The 13,847-nt window shown below is 32.7% G+C and overlaps 1 protein-coding gene across 1 annotated transcript in view; it reads left to right on the top strand.

Moving 5' to 3' along the window:
* Positions 1-1,762: 1,762 nt before the first annotated feature.
* LOC139482317 (tetraspanin-8-like) overlaps positions 1,763-13,847 on the top strand; it is a 21,336-nt gene continuing 9,251 nt past the window's right edge. The window contains exons 1-7 of the mRNA XM_071266484.1: positions 1,763-1,819; positions 1,916-1,999; positions 3,912-3,960; positions 4,875-4,927; positions 5,451-5,525; positions 8,962-9,030; positions 12,222-12,350. Coding sequence (XP_071122585.1) covers positions 1,763-1,819; positions 1,916-1,999; positions 3,912-3,960; positions 4,875-4,927; positions 5,451-5,525; positions 8,962-9,030; positions 12,222-12,350 — 516 coding nt within the window. The remainder of the gene's footprint in view (positions 1,820-1,915; positions 2,000-3,911; positions 3,961-4,874; positions 4,928-5,450; positions 5,526-8,961; positions 9,031-12,221; positions 12,351-13,847) is intronic.

The raw sequence follows: 13,847 nt of genomic DNA, 5'->3' as shown, positions 1-13,847 counted from the left end.
CCATGCATTTATTATATTTCATTAATTTAAAACACTTCCAAACTCTTTAAAAACGATGCACATGTTATTACTAATTCATTTATTACGACTGTAATGTGTTGCATTTGGAAATTGACATATTTGACCTAGATACGACAACCGTTCATGCGGGCTGTTTAAAACTTCCCCCTCTGAAAAAATCCCTTTGCCAATTGTTTGCTGGTTAACAAACAAAAAAGGGAGCTTCATGGAAAAAAAAGGGATGCTCAAACACGCTACCCTTATAACACTCAAACATAGAAATTACCCTAATTGTCCTAATCAGAATCGAAATAATTTATGCAAGCTACTACTTTATTATAGTTTTAACACGGGTAGGCATTATATTCGTGTTATTTTAGCCCTCACTATCGCTCGGGCAAAAATAATCACGAATATAATGCCTACCCATGTTAAAACTACAATAGAGTATAGCTTGCATCAATTATTTCTTAAGTATTCATTAGGTGAAATTCCTATTTATTGGAAATTCAATTAAGCAATACATTTATTGCAATTTATCTAGATCTATCTATTTAGGATCGAGCAATAATCTTTATATTCCAGTGTTAAATAAACAACATCAATAGTAGAAACACAATTTCGTGCAACGAAAGATAACCTATTGCAAAAACGAGGAATTTTATATTAAGAACAAATTCACAGTGTTTTTTCATTCTCTTCTATTGTATCCCTGTTCAGGAACCTTTTCAGTAGTAGTTTGTCGTATCTTAAATTGTAGATTGGGTGTTAATGACAGATGCTGTCAAATTATTCACACCATTTATAGACTAATCACTTAGGTTGATTTAGGGCTCGATTTATTGTATAGACAGATTCAGATTCAAGATTCAATATTTTATTAAAGTCTCACCACATACATTTACATATACTTACACAATAAAATATTCATACAGGTACATAAAACATACATGTATACCAACAAACTTAAAATTCGCATTAAACAGACACCAGCATATTGTTGAATCCTGTATACAAGTGCCTTCTAGATATCATTTGTCATTTTTTTAGCGGGGATGTTGTCTCATTGAACGCATACCCCAATCTACTTGTATATTCATAATACGAAATCTTCTTTTATAAGACTTCAAGAAAAAGAATAGCAGTTGCTATCGTATTCATAACCAATATAATCTTTTCTAATCTTGAACATACATCTCAGTATTTTTTTCTTCATCTGTTAAAGAATCTAGAGAAAAACGCTGAGCCAGATTTGTTATAAGGCATAGCAAGAACTAAGTAATTAAGTAATTTCATTTGGGAACGTCCTTTTAACACACCAGTTACACCAGATTAGTGACAAGTATTTTTTAATATCTATATATGATGTTTGTTTTGATTAATCTTTAAGTTATCCAAAATCTACCACATTTTGGGAAATCTCGTACCATGCCCACAAATTCACGCTTACATCTCTTATTTGTGGAAATTTGTTCAAAACATTTTAGAGGGGTGCAATTTCCTGAAAATAACCTGTACCCGAATAATTTGATAAACGCTGGGAATGTTTTTTACCTTTTTATGTAAATATATATTGACATGCATGTGTCACGAAGACTTAGTTTTGAAACTTCGAAAATAAATATTAACTTTTGTATTTGTTTTGAAACGTTTCTGCTAATCGGAAATCGGAAAAGCAAACAAGGAAAATCGTTTTCATAATGCTAATTAATATTTTTATTCTGAAAACTTTTTCTGTATTTTGAAAGATGACACAAAAGTTATGGCAGATATAGGAACACTGAGATTGCTGTTTTTAGCAGCAAATCTATTTTTCTGGGTAAGATCGATATCAAAACATATAATTTGAAATTAATACTAAATATAAATTATTTAAAATTGTTCAAAATGTATTTATTTACATTTATTTATCTAGTTTATTGGCGGAGGACTTCTTGGATTCGTAGGATGGACCTTGAGTACATTACCAAGTACATCAGGATTTATGTCTGGCAGTTTTGTGAGTATTCTATATGATGATCATTGTTATATATTTCATTACGATGATAATTTCCTGCTTTTAAACAAATTATTTTAACTGTGACAAATAGTTTCCGAGCCCATAGTCCTAAAATAATTTTGACCAAGGATTGTTGAAAATATGTATCCTTTGAACTAGTATACATAGTACAGTAACTGCCTTATGTAATGGTTTGCCTGATCAGACGTTTCTGATTGTTATACGAATTAGAAAAAAATCACATCTCTTTAGGTTTCCTTATTTTTTTATGGTGAAAGGTGATCCGCATAGAAAATCAACTCGACCGCTACGTCACTGCAGTTTTTTTATTTTGGCTTTCTATTTTTATTCATTTTATACCCGATTCTCCATGACTAGAAGTTGCCTTTACATATATACCGGCGTTGGAATAATGGTAAAAATAAATTTCATCTCAAGTTAAACATAAAATCAAATACATTGTAATAGGTAAGTAGAAAATACCTAGTATATATTGAAAAGAATTGTTTAGACCCTCTAGCAAGTACCGAGATGAAACACAGCTTTGAAAACGATGTTTTATTGTTTGTCTGTTTGTTTTTTAATATATGATTGATTATTTCCTATAGTATTTATTTCATCAAATCGCTTCTTAAACGTGAATAATATCTGCATTACTAGTATGTTTACAGTCATTAATGAACTTAGACATTGCGGTTTACACTTTACATGTAATCCTTTAAATGAAGTGTAAAGAAAACGCCCATACATTACCTTTCTTCTTTCTCGTTTAGAAATGTGAATATAAAACAATATTACGAAAGTTATTTACTATTAAACCAGCGTGTTTTTTCGAAACATTGCAGAAAAGACAAATATAAAGTGAACATGTATTATCTTATATAATATGAATAATACATAAGTAAAGTATGTAAATATCGAACTTCCAGGGAAAAGTGGGGGAGGGGGAGGGGCAATTAACTACATAATCGATAGGGGTACCACTGTGGTTCTGTTACTTCAGCCTTTTCATATATATTGCGTAAGTAAAAATGTAACCTTTTGCCATATTGGTTAGGTTTCGTGTGTGGTGTTTGAAAATTGTGGAAAACCAAAATCATAAAAAAGGGGAAATTTGTAAATAAAAAAACAACCATAACACCAAGAAAGTTATAGGGCTTTTCATATAACAAGTTATGAAAACTTTATTGACCCTAACACATATTTCTTATGGTTTTCCCCACATATTCACATACTTTGTTAGCTGGAAATGTTACCTATTCCAGAGTCACGTCCTATCCCCTGGTATATATAGGTAGTGAGCCCCCTCTCCCGAGTCTCGAACATTCATCGCAGTGAAAAGAGCGAGAAGTATTCTTGTAATTACAGTATTTTATGTGGAACGAGAGTCTAAATAAGAAAGTATTCCACATGAAATTCTGAAAATAAAAAATACAAACTTTAAACCTAAAGGTCATATACATTATGTTATAAAAAAAACACAAATAGTAACCTGAGAGGTTTTATTACATAAACTGTCATTTGTTGGACGGACAACGAAATTGAAATACACGATTAACAAACATGGTTATCGAAGATATTTATAGAAAGATTGCAGATTTCATCATTAATCAAACACCGAATGGTCAGTAGTTCTGTATAGGTTCTATATAAGATACCAGATGACTCAATTAGCTTACTTTATAGCAAGAAAGCAATGCAAACAAGTTCATTATTAAAGATTCCAAGTAATTAGTATAAAGTTATATAACACTCGCAAAGAAACTAGTGTTATAGTAAATATGAAAGCATCCAAATAAATTTAACTTTGTTCGTAATCTTACCGAGCATTGCACAAAAATCTCTTTTAATAAGGAGTATATGTATACAGTTAACTGTTTTACCAAAATATCACAATGCTGTTTTATTTCAGTTAGTATTTTATGCCGGAATAGCCATTGGTATCCTAATAGCTCTTGCTGGTAAGTTGAAAACAAGTAATTAATATCATAAAGGATGATAACGGCTATCAAAGTAAAACAGATTAAAAAAAAAGATGTGCGAACAGGTATCTTCCTGCATAAACAATGGAAAATTAATCTTTAAAAACATACTGCAATTATTCTGTACCGTCATTTACAATCTTACAATGTAATCACTTTTTTTTCATTTTCATATGTTCTTAATTAACAGTAAGGGTTGACATCAAAAGTTCAATGTAGGATAAAAAAAAAACTTAATTCATATAGTTTTTTCACTAACCTCCCTACCCCACTCTTAACTTAATTTGGGGGAAATTGATTGACCAATAAGGATATATATATAAAACCAATGTCAGTTAAACAAAACTTGCAGAATGTTTGACCCCCACCCCAAACTATTTGAATTAAGTTTTTTTTTTATCCTTCATTGATTTTTTATGTTGTCCCTAACAAGAATAATATTGACCAAAGCGGACCAGAGTGTTATTAGAATGATTTACTTTTGAGTTATGCCGCTTCGTCCAAGAACAACTTTTAAACATCTGCTAGAATCATTTCAATAAAACTGTTAATAGAAATATTTTGAATAATGATAACTTACTAACATGAAAACTAGATAGCAACGAGAGGCATATAAGGAAACAACGATAATGAACATCTAAATACGGATTCCATGGAAAACCTGCCTTCGAAATTAAAAAAAAAAAACAAGAGAAAAAGTAATAACAAGGATTGGATATCAAACCATTAATAAATTATTTATTATTATAGTTTTTTAACGAATGTTAAATGCTCTTATGTTGAAACATAAGCTGAAAACTGCTAACTGTATTCCATATTTGAACAGAAATGGATACAATTAGGATATCGACTATTTTCATTGAATTCATGTTCTTTTATACTTATTATTGTAGGACTCGTAGGATGTCTTGGAGGAATGTTTGGAAGCATGCTATTATTGAAAGTGGTACGTTCACATCATTTAGAAGTAAATTGTGTAAAGGAATGAATACGTGCACTGGTTTTTAACCGATTTTGTGTTCATTCTATATATATATATATCTGCATTTAATTAAAAAAAGATATTCAATCGTATATTTTAGAAAATAAAAATCATTTTGTCATCAACATCAAACGCACTTAAAATGAAAATAGAAAAGAAAAAAAGAAAATCAATATCACAATATCAACAACGAGAGACCTCATAGCACATTCTTTATAATGTACATTCTGTAAAAATTTCAAATATCTTCATACGGATGCTTCGAAAATTCCAAATAAAAATCAACAAAAAGCGAGGAATATAAGTACATCAGACCGTTGTACAGAAGGATACAAATGATGTTCAAAATCTCTCATGTGGCGGGCAACTCCCACCTACAGTTGATTGTCCATTGTATTGGTAAGCATGTATAACATCTATTTGTTTTATTATATATTTATGAATCTATAAAAACATATAAACATTAAAACTTTTGTTAACATTGCAGTACCTTGGACTTTCAATGACGTTTGGAATGATAGAGATTATTCTGATTATCGTAGTCTACACACAAAAAGATGAGGTATACTTATTTTATATATATATATTGTAATATAGGTATTACAATTTGGAGATTGCAAAGTATACCACACATCTTTTTTTATCCTTGATTAATGTATAACCATGTACTAATAAGTTGGATACAGGCTGTGTATTAAGATTTAAGACGACAATTTTGTTAACAATAGTGTCATTTATGGTGATTTATTTGTGATTTCTTTGATATCCGATAAAGTATAAATTTTTAAACAATTTAAGATTGTCTGAGAGAAAGTAAGTGTAATTATATAGGGCTATATATAATAGACAGAGAGTAAGACTATTAGGAAGAGAACAAAGAAGAAACATATCCTCCCCTTCTATCCACCCTTTCATTAACTGCTGGTATATTATGTTTTGTGAAATACAAATTAAACACATTTCCACGCATACATATTTTTTAAAAAAAATTTTAGGATATCATTCGAGTTTTTAATTTATTTTATTTGATTATTACTTGCAGATGGTGGTATTCTGCTTTCTTGCTGTCATATTCATTTGACTGTGCATTTTCCCTCATCTCTGAATCTCTGACGCTCTCTGTCAGTGGTTTTATGTCTTCAGAAGGTTCAAACCTTCACCAAACTTTCGACCCTGTGCCCTTATATCCTCCGGATGGCGGGTCAGTAGATTTGGCCATACCTATACCCATCCCCACAAGGAACTCTTAGTTCTACTGCTGTTATCATCTTTGACTTCTGTGACCAAACTACAATGACTAAGCGTAGCGTTGTTTGATACGTTTCTCTCAGTTCTAGTTTGTAAACCGGATTTGTTTTTTCTCTATCGAGTTATGAACTTCGAACAGCGGTATACTACCGTTGCCTTTATTGTACACATTCAGGTTAACCTAGCTTCTTGCCGATGTCAGCATTCATGTTCCATTCAATTCCCTTGTCCAAGATGAAGAACTGGTGTGACTTTGTTGCATGATCAGTATCTCACTCTCTAACGAATCTTATCTGTTTTACCTCTGTTATTGTCAATACTTCCTGCTTGATCTACTGTTGTTCTTGCTGATAATTTTCGCAGAGTCCGTGTCTAGATTCAAGCCTTACTTATCTTTCTATTCTTTGAGCCTTCGACTGTAAATACCTATGGCTGTAAAACTTGGTGGTACTCATAGCAATTGTGGGTATGTGATCCCCCTTAGATCTTAAACTGGAACTTTGCTGTAATCTGATCCTTTCTAAGTATCATTGGTCTTGACCTCATTGGCTTAAATTTAATCCTGGCCCACAAGATCACTTTTTTCAGTGCTAAAAGTGTCCATCTTTCTTGAATATGGGAAGACGTTGTAACTGTAAGGTCATCCACGAAACCTCTTGTCGCTGGTAGAAAAATCACTCAATCTGTCTTTTTACAGCTGTCTTCACGATGATATTCATGCTTATACTGAATAATATCGGCGAGATGGTACAACCCGTTGCTATAACTTTCTCTTGGTTCTACCATGCTTAGTCTTATTATATACAGTAAATCGCAGCTGTATTTCACCAAAATAATCTTGGACTATCTTCCATATTATGTAATTTGGAATGTGGTAGCGATTCATTGCCATCTCTATCAATTTGTGTGGGACTGGTCTATATGCATTTGCATGTTGGCTTAGAAGCATGTTCTACACACTCTGAAAAACCTGCAATGCCTCCTTTTTACACAGATGTATAGATGTAACCATTCAGATTTCTTTGCCATATACTTTGTCATCCTGTTTGCCAATACAGAGAAGTAGATTTCCCTCTCTACGCTCAGCAGTGAAATTGTTCCGAACTGTGAAATGTCTTGTGAATCTTTTCCTTTGGTAAAAAGCACCCTTTTTGCCTTCTACCAGCTTCCTCCACAGTGTTTGGGATAGCTTTCATAGTTTCCTTAGTATCTTTAGGCATTTCTTGTATACGTTGTATTGTACACCACTGTATCCTCTTCTTGTCTTTTTTACCACCTCACTAACCTTTTTCCATGTTGGTTCTTTTGTTTCAAAGTCTATTGTGGATTGTTCTTTTTCTTAAACTCTTGGACAATATCCCAAAGGTACAGAGTGTTTCGTGCAGATACTTTACTACTTCATCCTTACTACAAAGTAGATGTTTAAAAGATGTGTTATGTGTTTAAGAATTAACTAGAAAAAAATTAAACCAAGCTGCTTTGCAACACAATTTATGAATATTTGGGCTTTGTGCATCTCTGAAGAGACTTTGCTTGTTGAAATTCGCTTCTGAGCATACATTTTTACCGTTAATGTTATTTCTATCATTGGGTTGATACCTCTGCTGTTGGGGCTGTTTGATTCAAAGGGTATCACCAGCTCAGTAGCCAGCACTCCAGTACTGGTATGAAAATACGGGTATTATTTTATGGAAATTTCCCGTTATAAAAATTATTTGAATCTGTTATTGAATTATTAAATTATTGAAATATCCTGTTATGACATTTTGAATGCTCTTCAACTTTGTACTTTATTTGGCTTTTTAAAAAAACTTTTTTGGATTCGAGCGTCACTGATGAGTCTTTTGCAGACGAAACACGCGTCTGGCGTATATAAAAAATTTAGTCCTGGTATCTATGATGAGTTTATTTGAAAACCAATTGAAATAATGGAACATTTCGCACTCATATATAGGTATGTTACATTGTCTGTCAACAAGAGACCAAACTAACACAGAAATTAACGACTATAGGTCACCGTACGGCCTTCAACAATGAGCAAAGCCCATACCGCAGAGTCAGCTATAAAAGGCCCCGATATGACAATGTAAAACAATTCAAACGAGAAAACTAACGGCCTTATTTATATATTTTTTTTTTAACGAAAAACAAATATGTAACACATATACAAACGACAACCACTGCATTACAGGCTCCTGACTTGGGACAGGCACATACATAAATAATGTGGCGGGGTTAAACATGTGTTTTGCTATACTTTTGGCCCTTTCAGATTTTATAAGCTCTTCAACGTTTGTATTTAGTTGGTTTTTTTTTATAAATATTTTGTCTTCGATCATACAACTAGTACCGTTACAAATTGTCTGAAATAAACCCTATTAAAAGATAAAAATACTAGTCACAGACAAAACGGAAATGCCACCCATATTTTGCTTTAAGACGTTGTTTACAAAAAAAGGTAAAATAATGTCGGATGGAACATAAAGGATAAAGGCAAACAAATTCTACAATAACGGCACAGGGGTTAAAAAATCCAGTTATACTGGCTTCTCTAAATTGTGCTGTTAGGAGCCACATTGGTCTATGTTGAATATCTGCAAATTGGAAATAAAGAATTATTAAAAACAGAAAATGATGCACTTGATATGATATACTTTATAAAAATATTACATGTAATAGATTTGTGTGAAAAGTAATATGATGAAAATGCTAATAGCTAATAGGCTTTTTTTTTAATTGTAAACCTTTAGATACCTTCCATATTAGAAGCCACATGGGATGAAGTGAACGATGAAGCCAGATACACAATTCAGACTGGGGTAAGTTGATACTACAGTTTTCTTATGGTCTTGCCGATATTCACTATCTTTACTTTTCAGTTTTGAGAATATATCATTTTGATATTAATTTCTCTGCTTATATTTATCAGCTGTTTTAAAGCATTCTGATATATAAGTTTAGAATTGAGAAAGGAAATGGGGAATGTGTCAAAGCGACAACAACCCGACCATAGAGCAGACAACAGCCGAAGGCCACCAAAGGGTCTTCAATGTAGCGAGAAACTCCCGCAACCGAAGGCGTCCCTCAGCTGACCCCATAAAAATTTCTATACTAGTACAGTGATAATGGACGTCATACTAAACTCCGAATTATAGACAAGAAACTAAAATAAAGAATCATACAAGACTAACAAAGGTCAGAGGCTCCTGACTTGGGACAGGCGCAAAATTGCGGCGGGGTTAAACTGCCAACCCTCAAGTTTTGAGCGGGAGACTCCCGCTCAAAAGGCGAAAATCGGGATATCTCCCGCTTGCAGGTACCCTCCCGCGCGGGAGTATAGAATCTCCCGCTTTTGGATATTTCAATGTTGAATGACAAGTCAACATTAATTACGTGTTTGTATCAATGATGAGGGTTGTTGTTAACTGCAAATCACAGACTAAGTGAAATTAAATGGCTTTACTTGACAGCTTGGGTGCCAAACATAGTACAAAAATGTACTAATTAACGATCATTAACGACCTTTGCTTCAGAACATAGATAACAGAAGAGGTAATACATTTCACTTGAAAATTTCGTTCGCGCAAAATCTCCCCCTCAGCTGTCATAGCTGAATGGGAGATCTACCTCCTTGAAGGTTTCAGAGGGTGGCAGGTATGGTTAAACATGTTTATGAGATCTCAACCCTCCCCTTATACATCTAGCCAATGTAGAAAAGTAAACGCATAACAATACAAGGGAACGTCACCATCTAAAAATGGATAATTAACGATAGGAAATGAAAAATCATCTCTTTTATCATAAATTTTTGTATTAAGCTTCCCGTTAATGATATAGATATCAAGATCGAGGAAATGGCAGTGGTCATTGTTAGTATTAGCTTTATTTAAAGTAAGTTCAACAAAATACATTTCTTTAGTATACATACTGAAGTAATCATTATTGAGAGCCAATATATCATCCAAATATCTAAAAGTATTGTTAAATTTTTGTATCAAATGTTGTTTCGATGGGTCTTTGCTAATTTTAGTCATAAATTGTAACTCATAACAATACAAAAACAGTTCCGCAATAAGTGGTGCACAGTTAGTCCCCATTGGAATTCCAAAAAATTGACGATATACGGAATCTCCAAAGCGAACAAAAATAATAGCAAGTAAAAATTCAAGCGCATATATAGTATCAAAGCATGTCCAATTGACATAGTTCTTTTGTTTATTGATACTTAAAAATGACCTAAAAGAGTTTGAACATTTGTCCTCGCATTCTGACTTTTTGAATGCCCAGTTAATTAGGGATGTGAATTTTTTCTTAATAAGCATATGAGGCAAAGTGGTATATAGGGTAGACAAATCAAACTTTGAACAGATTCAAAATCACCAATATATGCATGCAATTTATCAAGAACTTCCAACGAGTTTTTGACACTCCAAAAGTAATTAATTCCACTATTTTCAAAGGCCTTATTTAAACAATTTATTATCAGTTTTTTGTTGTTGTACGAAGTGTACTATAGAAGTAGAATAGACAATTTAGTAGTTGAACAATGGCTTGAAGATGAAATAAATCTATATTTGTAAGGTTTTTTGTCTAGCTTTAGAAGCCATTACATAGTTAGGACTTTCATTGTATTTGGTTCTGCTTGTAAAGAAGTAGCTAAAAGTTTGTGTTTGTTACAGATGTCGTTTTCTGAAAATGAAGTCAGTTGGAATGTTGGTAAATTTGTGATTTCCTTTTGCAGAACTTCAATATAAAATTTACGTCAAACAATAATGATATTATTAACAGCTTTATCAGCCGGGACAAAAACAAATTCCTTGGCTAGTTCTTTTAGTTTATGTTTGATACGCAAAATAGGGTTTATATGGTTGTTGTTAAGAGTAAAATGTTCTTTAAAATGTTGTATTCGAATATCAACTATCTCCATTACTGAATTAAAAAAAGAGTCCAAAGATTTTTTGTCAGCTTTTTCCCGTTTTATCCATTTCAAACAGTAGGTACGGAGTGAGTCGTGGATGATATTACGACACTCATTCCAATTAATAATTGACGGGGGACGATACTTAGGTCCTTTACTGAGGAATGATTTTAACTCTCGGTCGCGAACGATGTTAAGGTCTCCTGTTATGACATGGGAAATGGGGCCATAAGTGTATTCGGAATAACTGCAATTACATGACATAGGTGTATTTTCAATGATATTTACATCTTTACACAATTGACTATATTTAAACACATATTTCCGGGTAGATTTCTTGTAAATTTAACCAATAAGAGGGAGTTTAGTATTATCAAAATATCCAGGAATTTGGTCTTTAACAGAATGGTCGTTAAAAATACTGTCAATATTTACAAAATCAAAACCTTTATTGACATAATTTATTTTAATAAAATGTTTTTTTATGATCTTCAGGGCGATCAATTTTGGGAAACAGTTTAGAAATACAATATGCCATTATAATTTGTACGATTTCATACTTAGGACTGTAATATGCAATTGTGTTGCAATCCTCTAAAATTTTATTTAATTTATTTATAGGTAAAGATTAGAACAGAGCTTGGTTAACAGATAATGTCTGCCGTTGTTTTTTGAAATTGAAATTAGGTCCGAAATATTTGTATGGTTTGTCCGAAATTTTCTTTGATTGCGATTTTTTCTACGTCCATGAGAACGATTTTTACGAACAGTTTTAGAAACTATATCCAAAATGTTAACAGAATCGGTTCTTGATATATTACCAATTCCCTTGATATTATCATTAAGACCGAGAGGGTAGACTGTCTGTAATTTTTTAGTCTACTATTTTCAGTTCAGATAATTTCATATGCTATTTGTTTCCTTTTAAAATATTATAATATGGTAAATGTAATTACTCATCCGGTAACAGTACTTTCTTATTGTTTCATTTATGTTGAGGATTCAAATTGTATGTAAGGAAATGTAAAAAAAATGTAATTAATTTAGGTAAGTACGCAGATTAGACTTTGAATATTTATAGATCTTTTTCAGCTAAAATGTTGTGGAATAAAAAGTTATAGTGAATATGGCAGTGACTATGCCAGCTTTCCTGACAGCTGCTTCAAAGTATCAGAGATGTTTGGAACAGTTACTGCAAAACGAGAATCAACACTCTATACCGTAAGTATGAATTACCATTGTTAATTGTCAGTAAGACTAAAAAAATTGTATGCCCCATTTATGGGCATTATGTTTTCTGGTCTGTGCATCCGTTCGTCCGTTTGTTCGTTCGTTCGTTAGTTCGTCCGTTTGTTCGTCCGTTTGTTCGTTTGTTCGTTACTCCGTTCTCCCGTCTGTCCCGCTTCAGGTTAAAGTTGTAGGTCGAAGTAGTTTTTGATGAAGTTGAATTCCAATCAACTTGAAACTTCGTACACATGTTTCTTATGTATGACCATTCTGATTTTAAATGCCAAATTGAGAGATTTTGACCTATTTTCAAGGTCCACTGAACATAGAAAAATGATAGTGCGCATGGGGCATCCGTGTACTATGGATTCTTGTTATAGTTTGAATCATCACCCTTTTCTTAAAATATAAAGTTAAGAAGATGTGGCATGATTACTATTTAGATAACTCTTCACAAGAGACCAAATGACATAGAAGTTTTAATTATAGGTCACCATACGGCTTTCAACAATGAGCAACATCCATACCGTGTAGTCAGCTATAAAAGTCACAGAAATGATAAATGTAAAACAATTCAAACGAGAAAACTACCGGTCTTATCTATTCACAAAAAATGAACGAAAAACAAATAGGATATATTGCCCCAATAGACAATTACTGAATTGCTGGTTCGTGACTCATACGTCTTCTGTATATGAACCAAAACCTTTACTTCAAATATGAATCATTCTATACCTTTAACTTCAAGTATGAATCAACAACTTTTACTTCAAGTAAAAATACACACTTTTTACGTCAAGTAAGAATTGACACTTTTTATGCCAGGCATGAATCCACACATTTTACCTCAAATATAGAACATCTTTTACGTCAAGTATGAATCAACTCCCTTTACTTCAAGTATGAATCAACACCCTTTACTCCAAGTATGAATCAACACCCTTTACTCCAAGTATGAATCAACACCCTTTACTTCAAGTATGAATCAATACCCTTTACTCCAAGTATGAACCTTTACTCCAAGTATGAATCAACGACCGTTACTTCAGGTATGAATCAACACCCTTTACTTCAAGTATGAATCAACACCCTTTACTCCAAGTATGAATCAACACCCTTTACTCCAAGTATGAACCTTTACTCCAAGTATGAATCAACACCCTTTACTCCAAGTATGAATCAACACCCTTTACTTCAAGTATGAATCAACACCCTTTACTCCAAGTATGAATCAATACCCTTTACTCCAAGTATGAATCAACGACCGTTACTCCAAGTATGAATCAACGACCGTTACTCCAAGTATGAATCAACACCCTTTACTCCAAGTATGAATCAACACCCTTTACTCCTAGTATGAATCAACGACCGTTACTCCAAGTATGAATCAACACCCTTTACTCCAAGTATGAATCAACGACCGTTACTTCAAGTATGAATCAACACACTTTACTCCAAGTATGAATCAACACCCTTTACTTCAAGTATGAA

The sequence above is a fragment of the Mytilus edulis genome, chromosome 1 (genome assembly GCF_963676685.1).
Source record: "Mytilus edulis chromosome 1, xbMytEdul2.2, whole genome shotgun sequence".
In the NCBI taxonomy this organism is placed as follows: Eukaryota; Metazoa; Mollusca; class Bivalvia; order Mytilida; family Mytilidae; genus Mytilus; species Mytilus edulis.
Note: the sequence above shows the minus strand (reverse complement) of the source record. Positions and strands in the feature narration are given on the sequence as shown.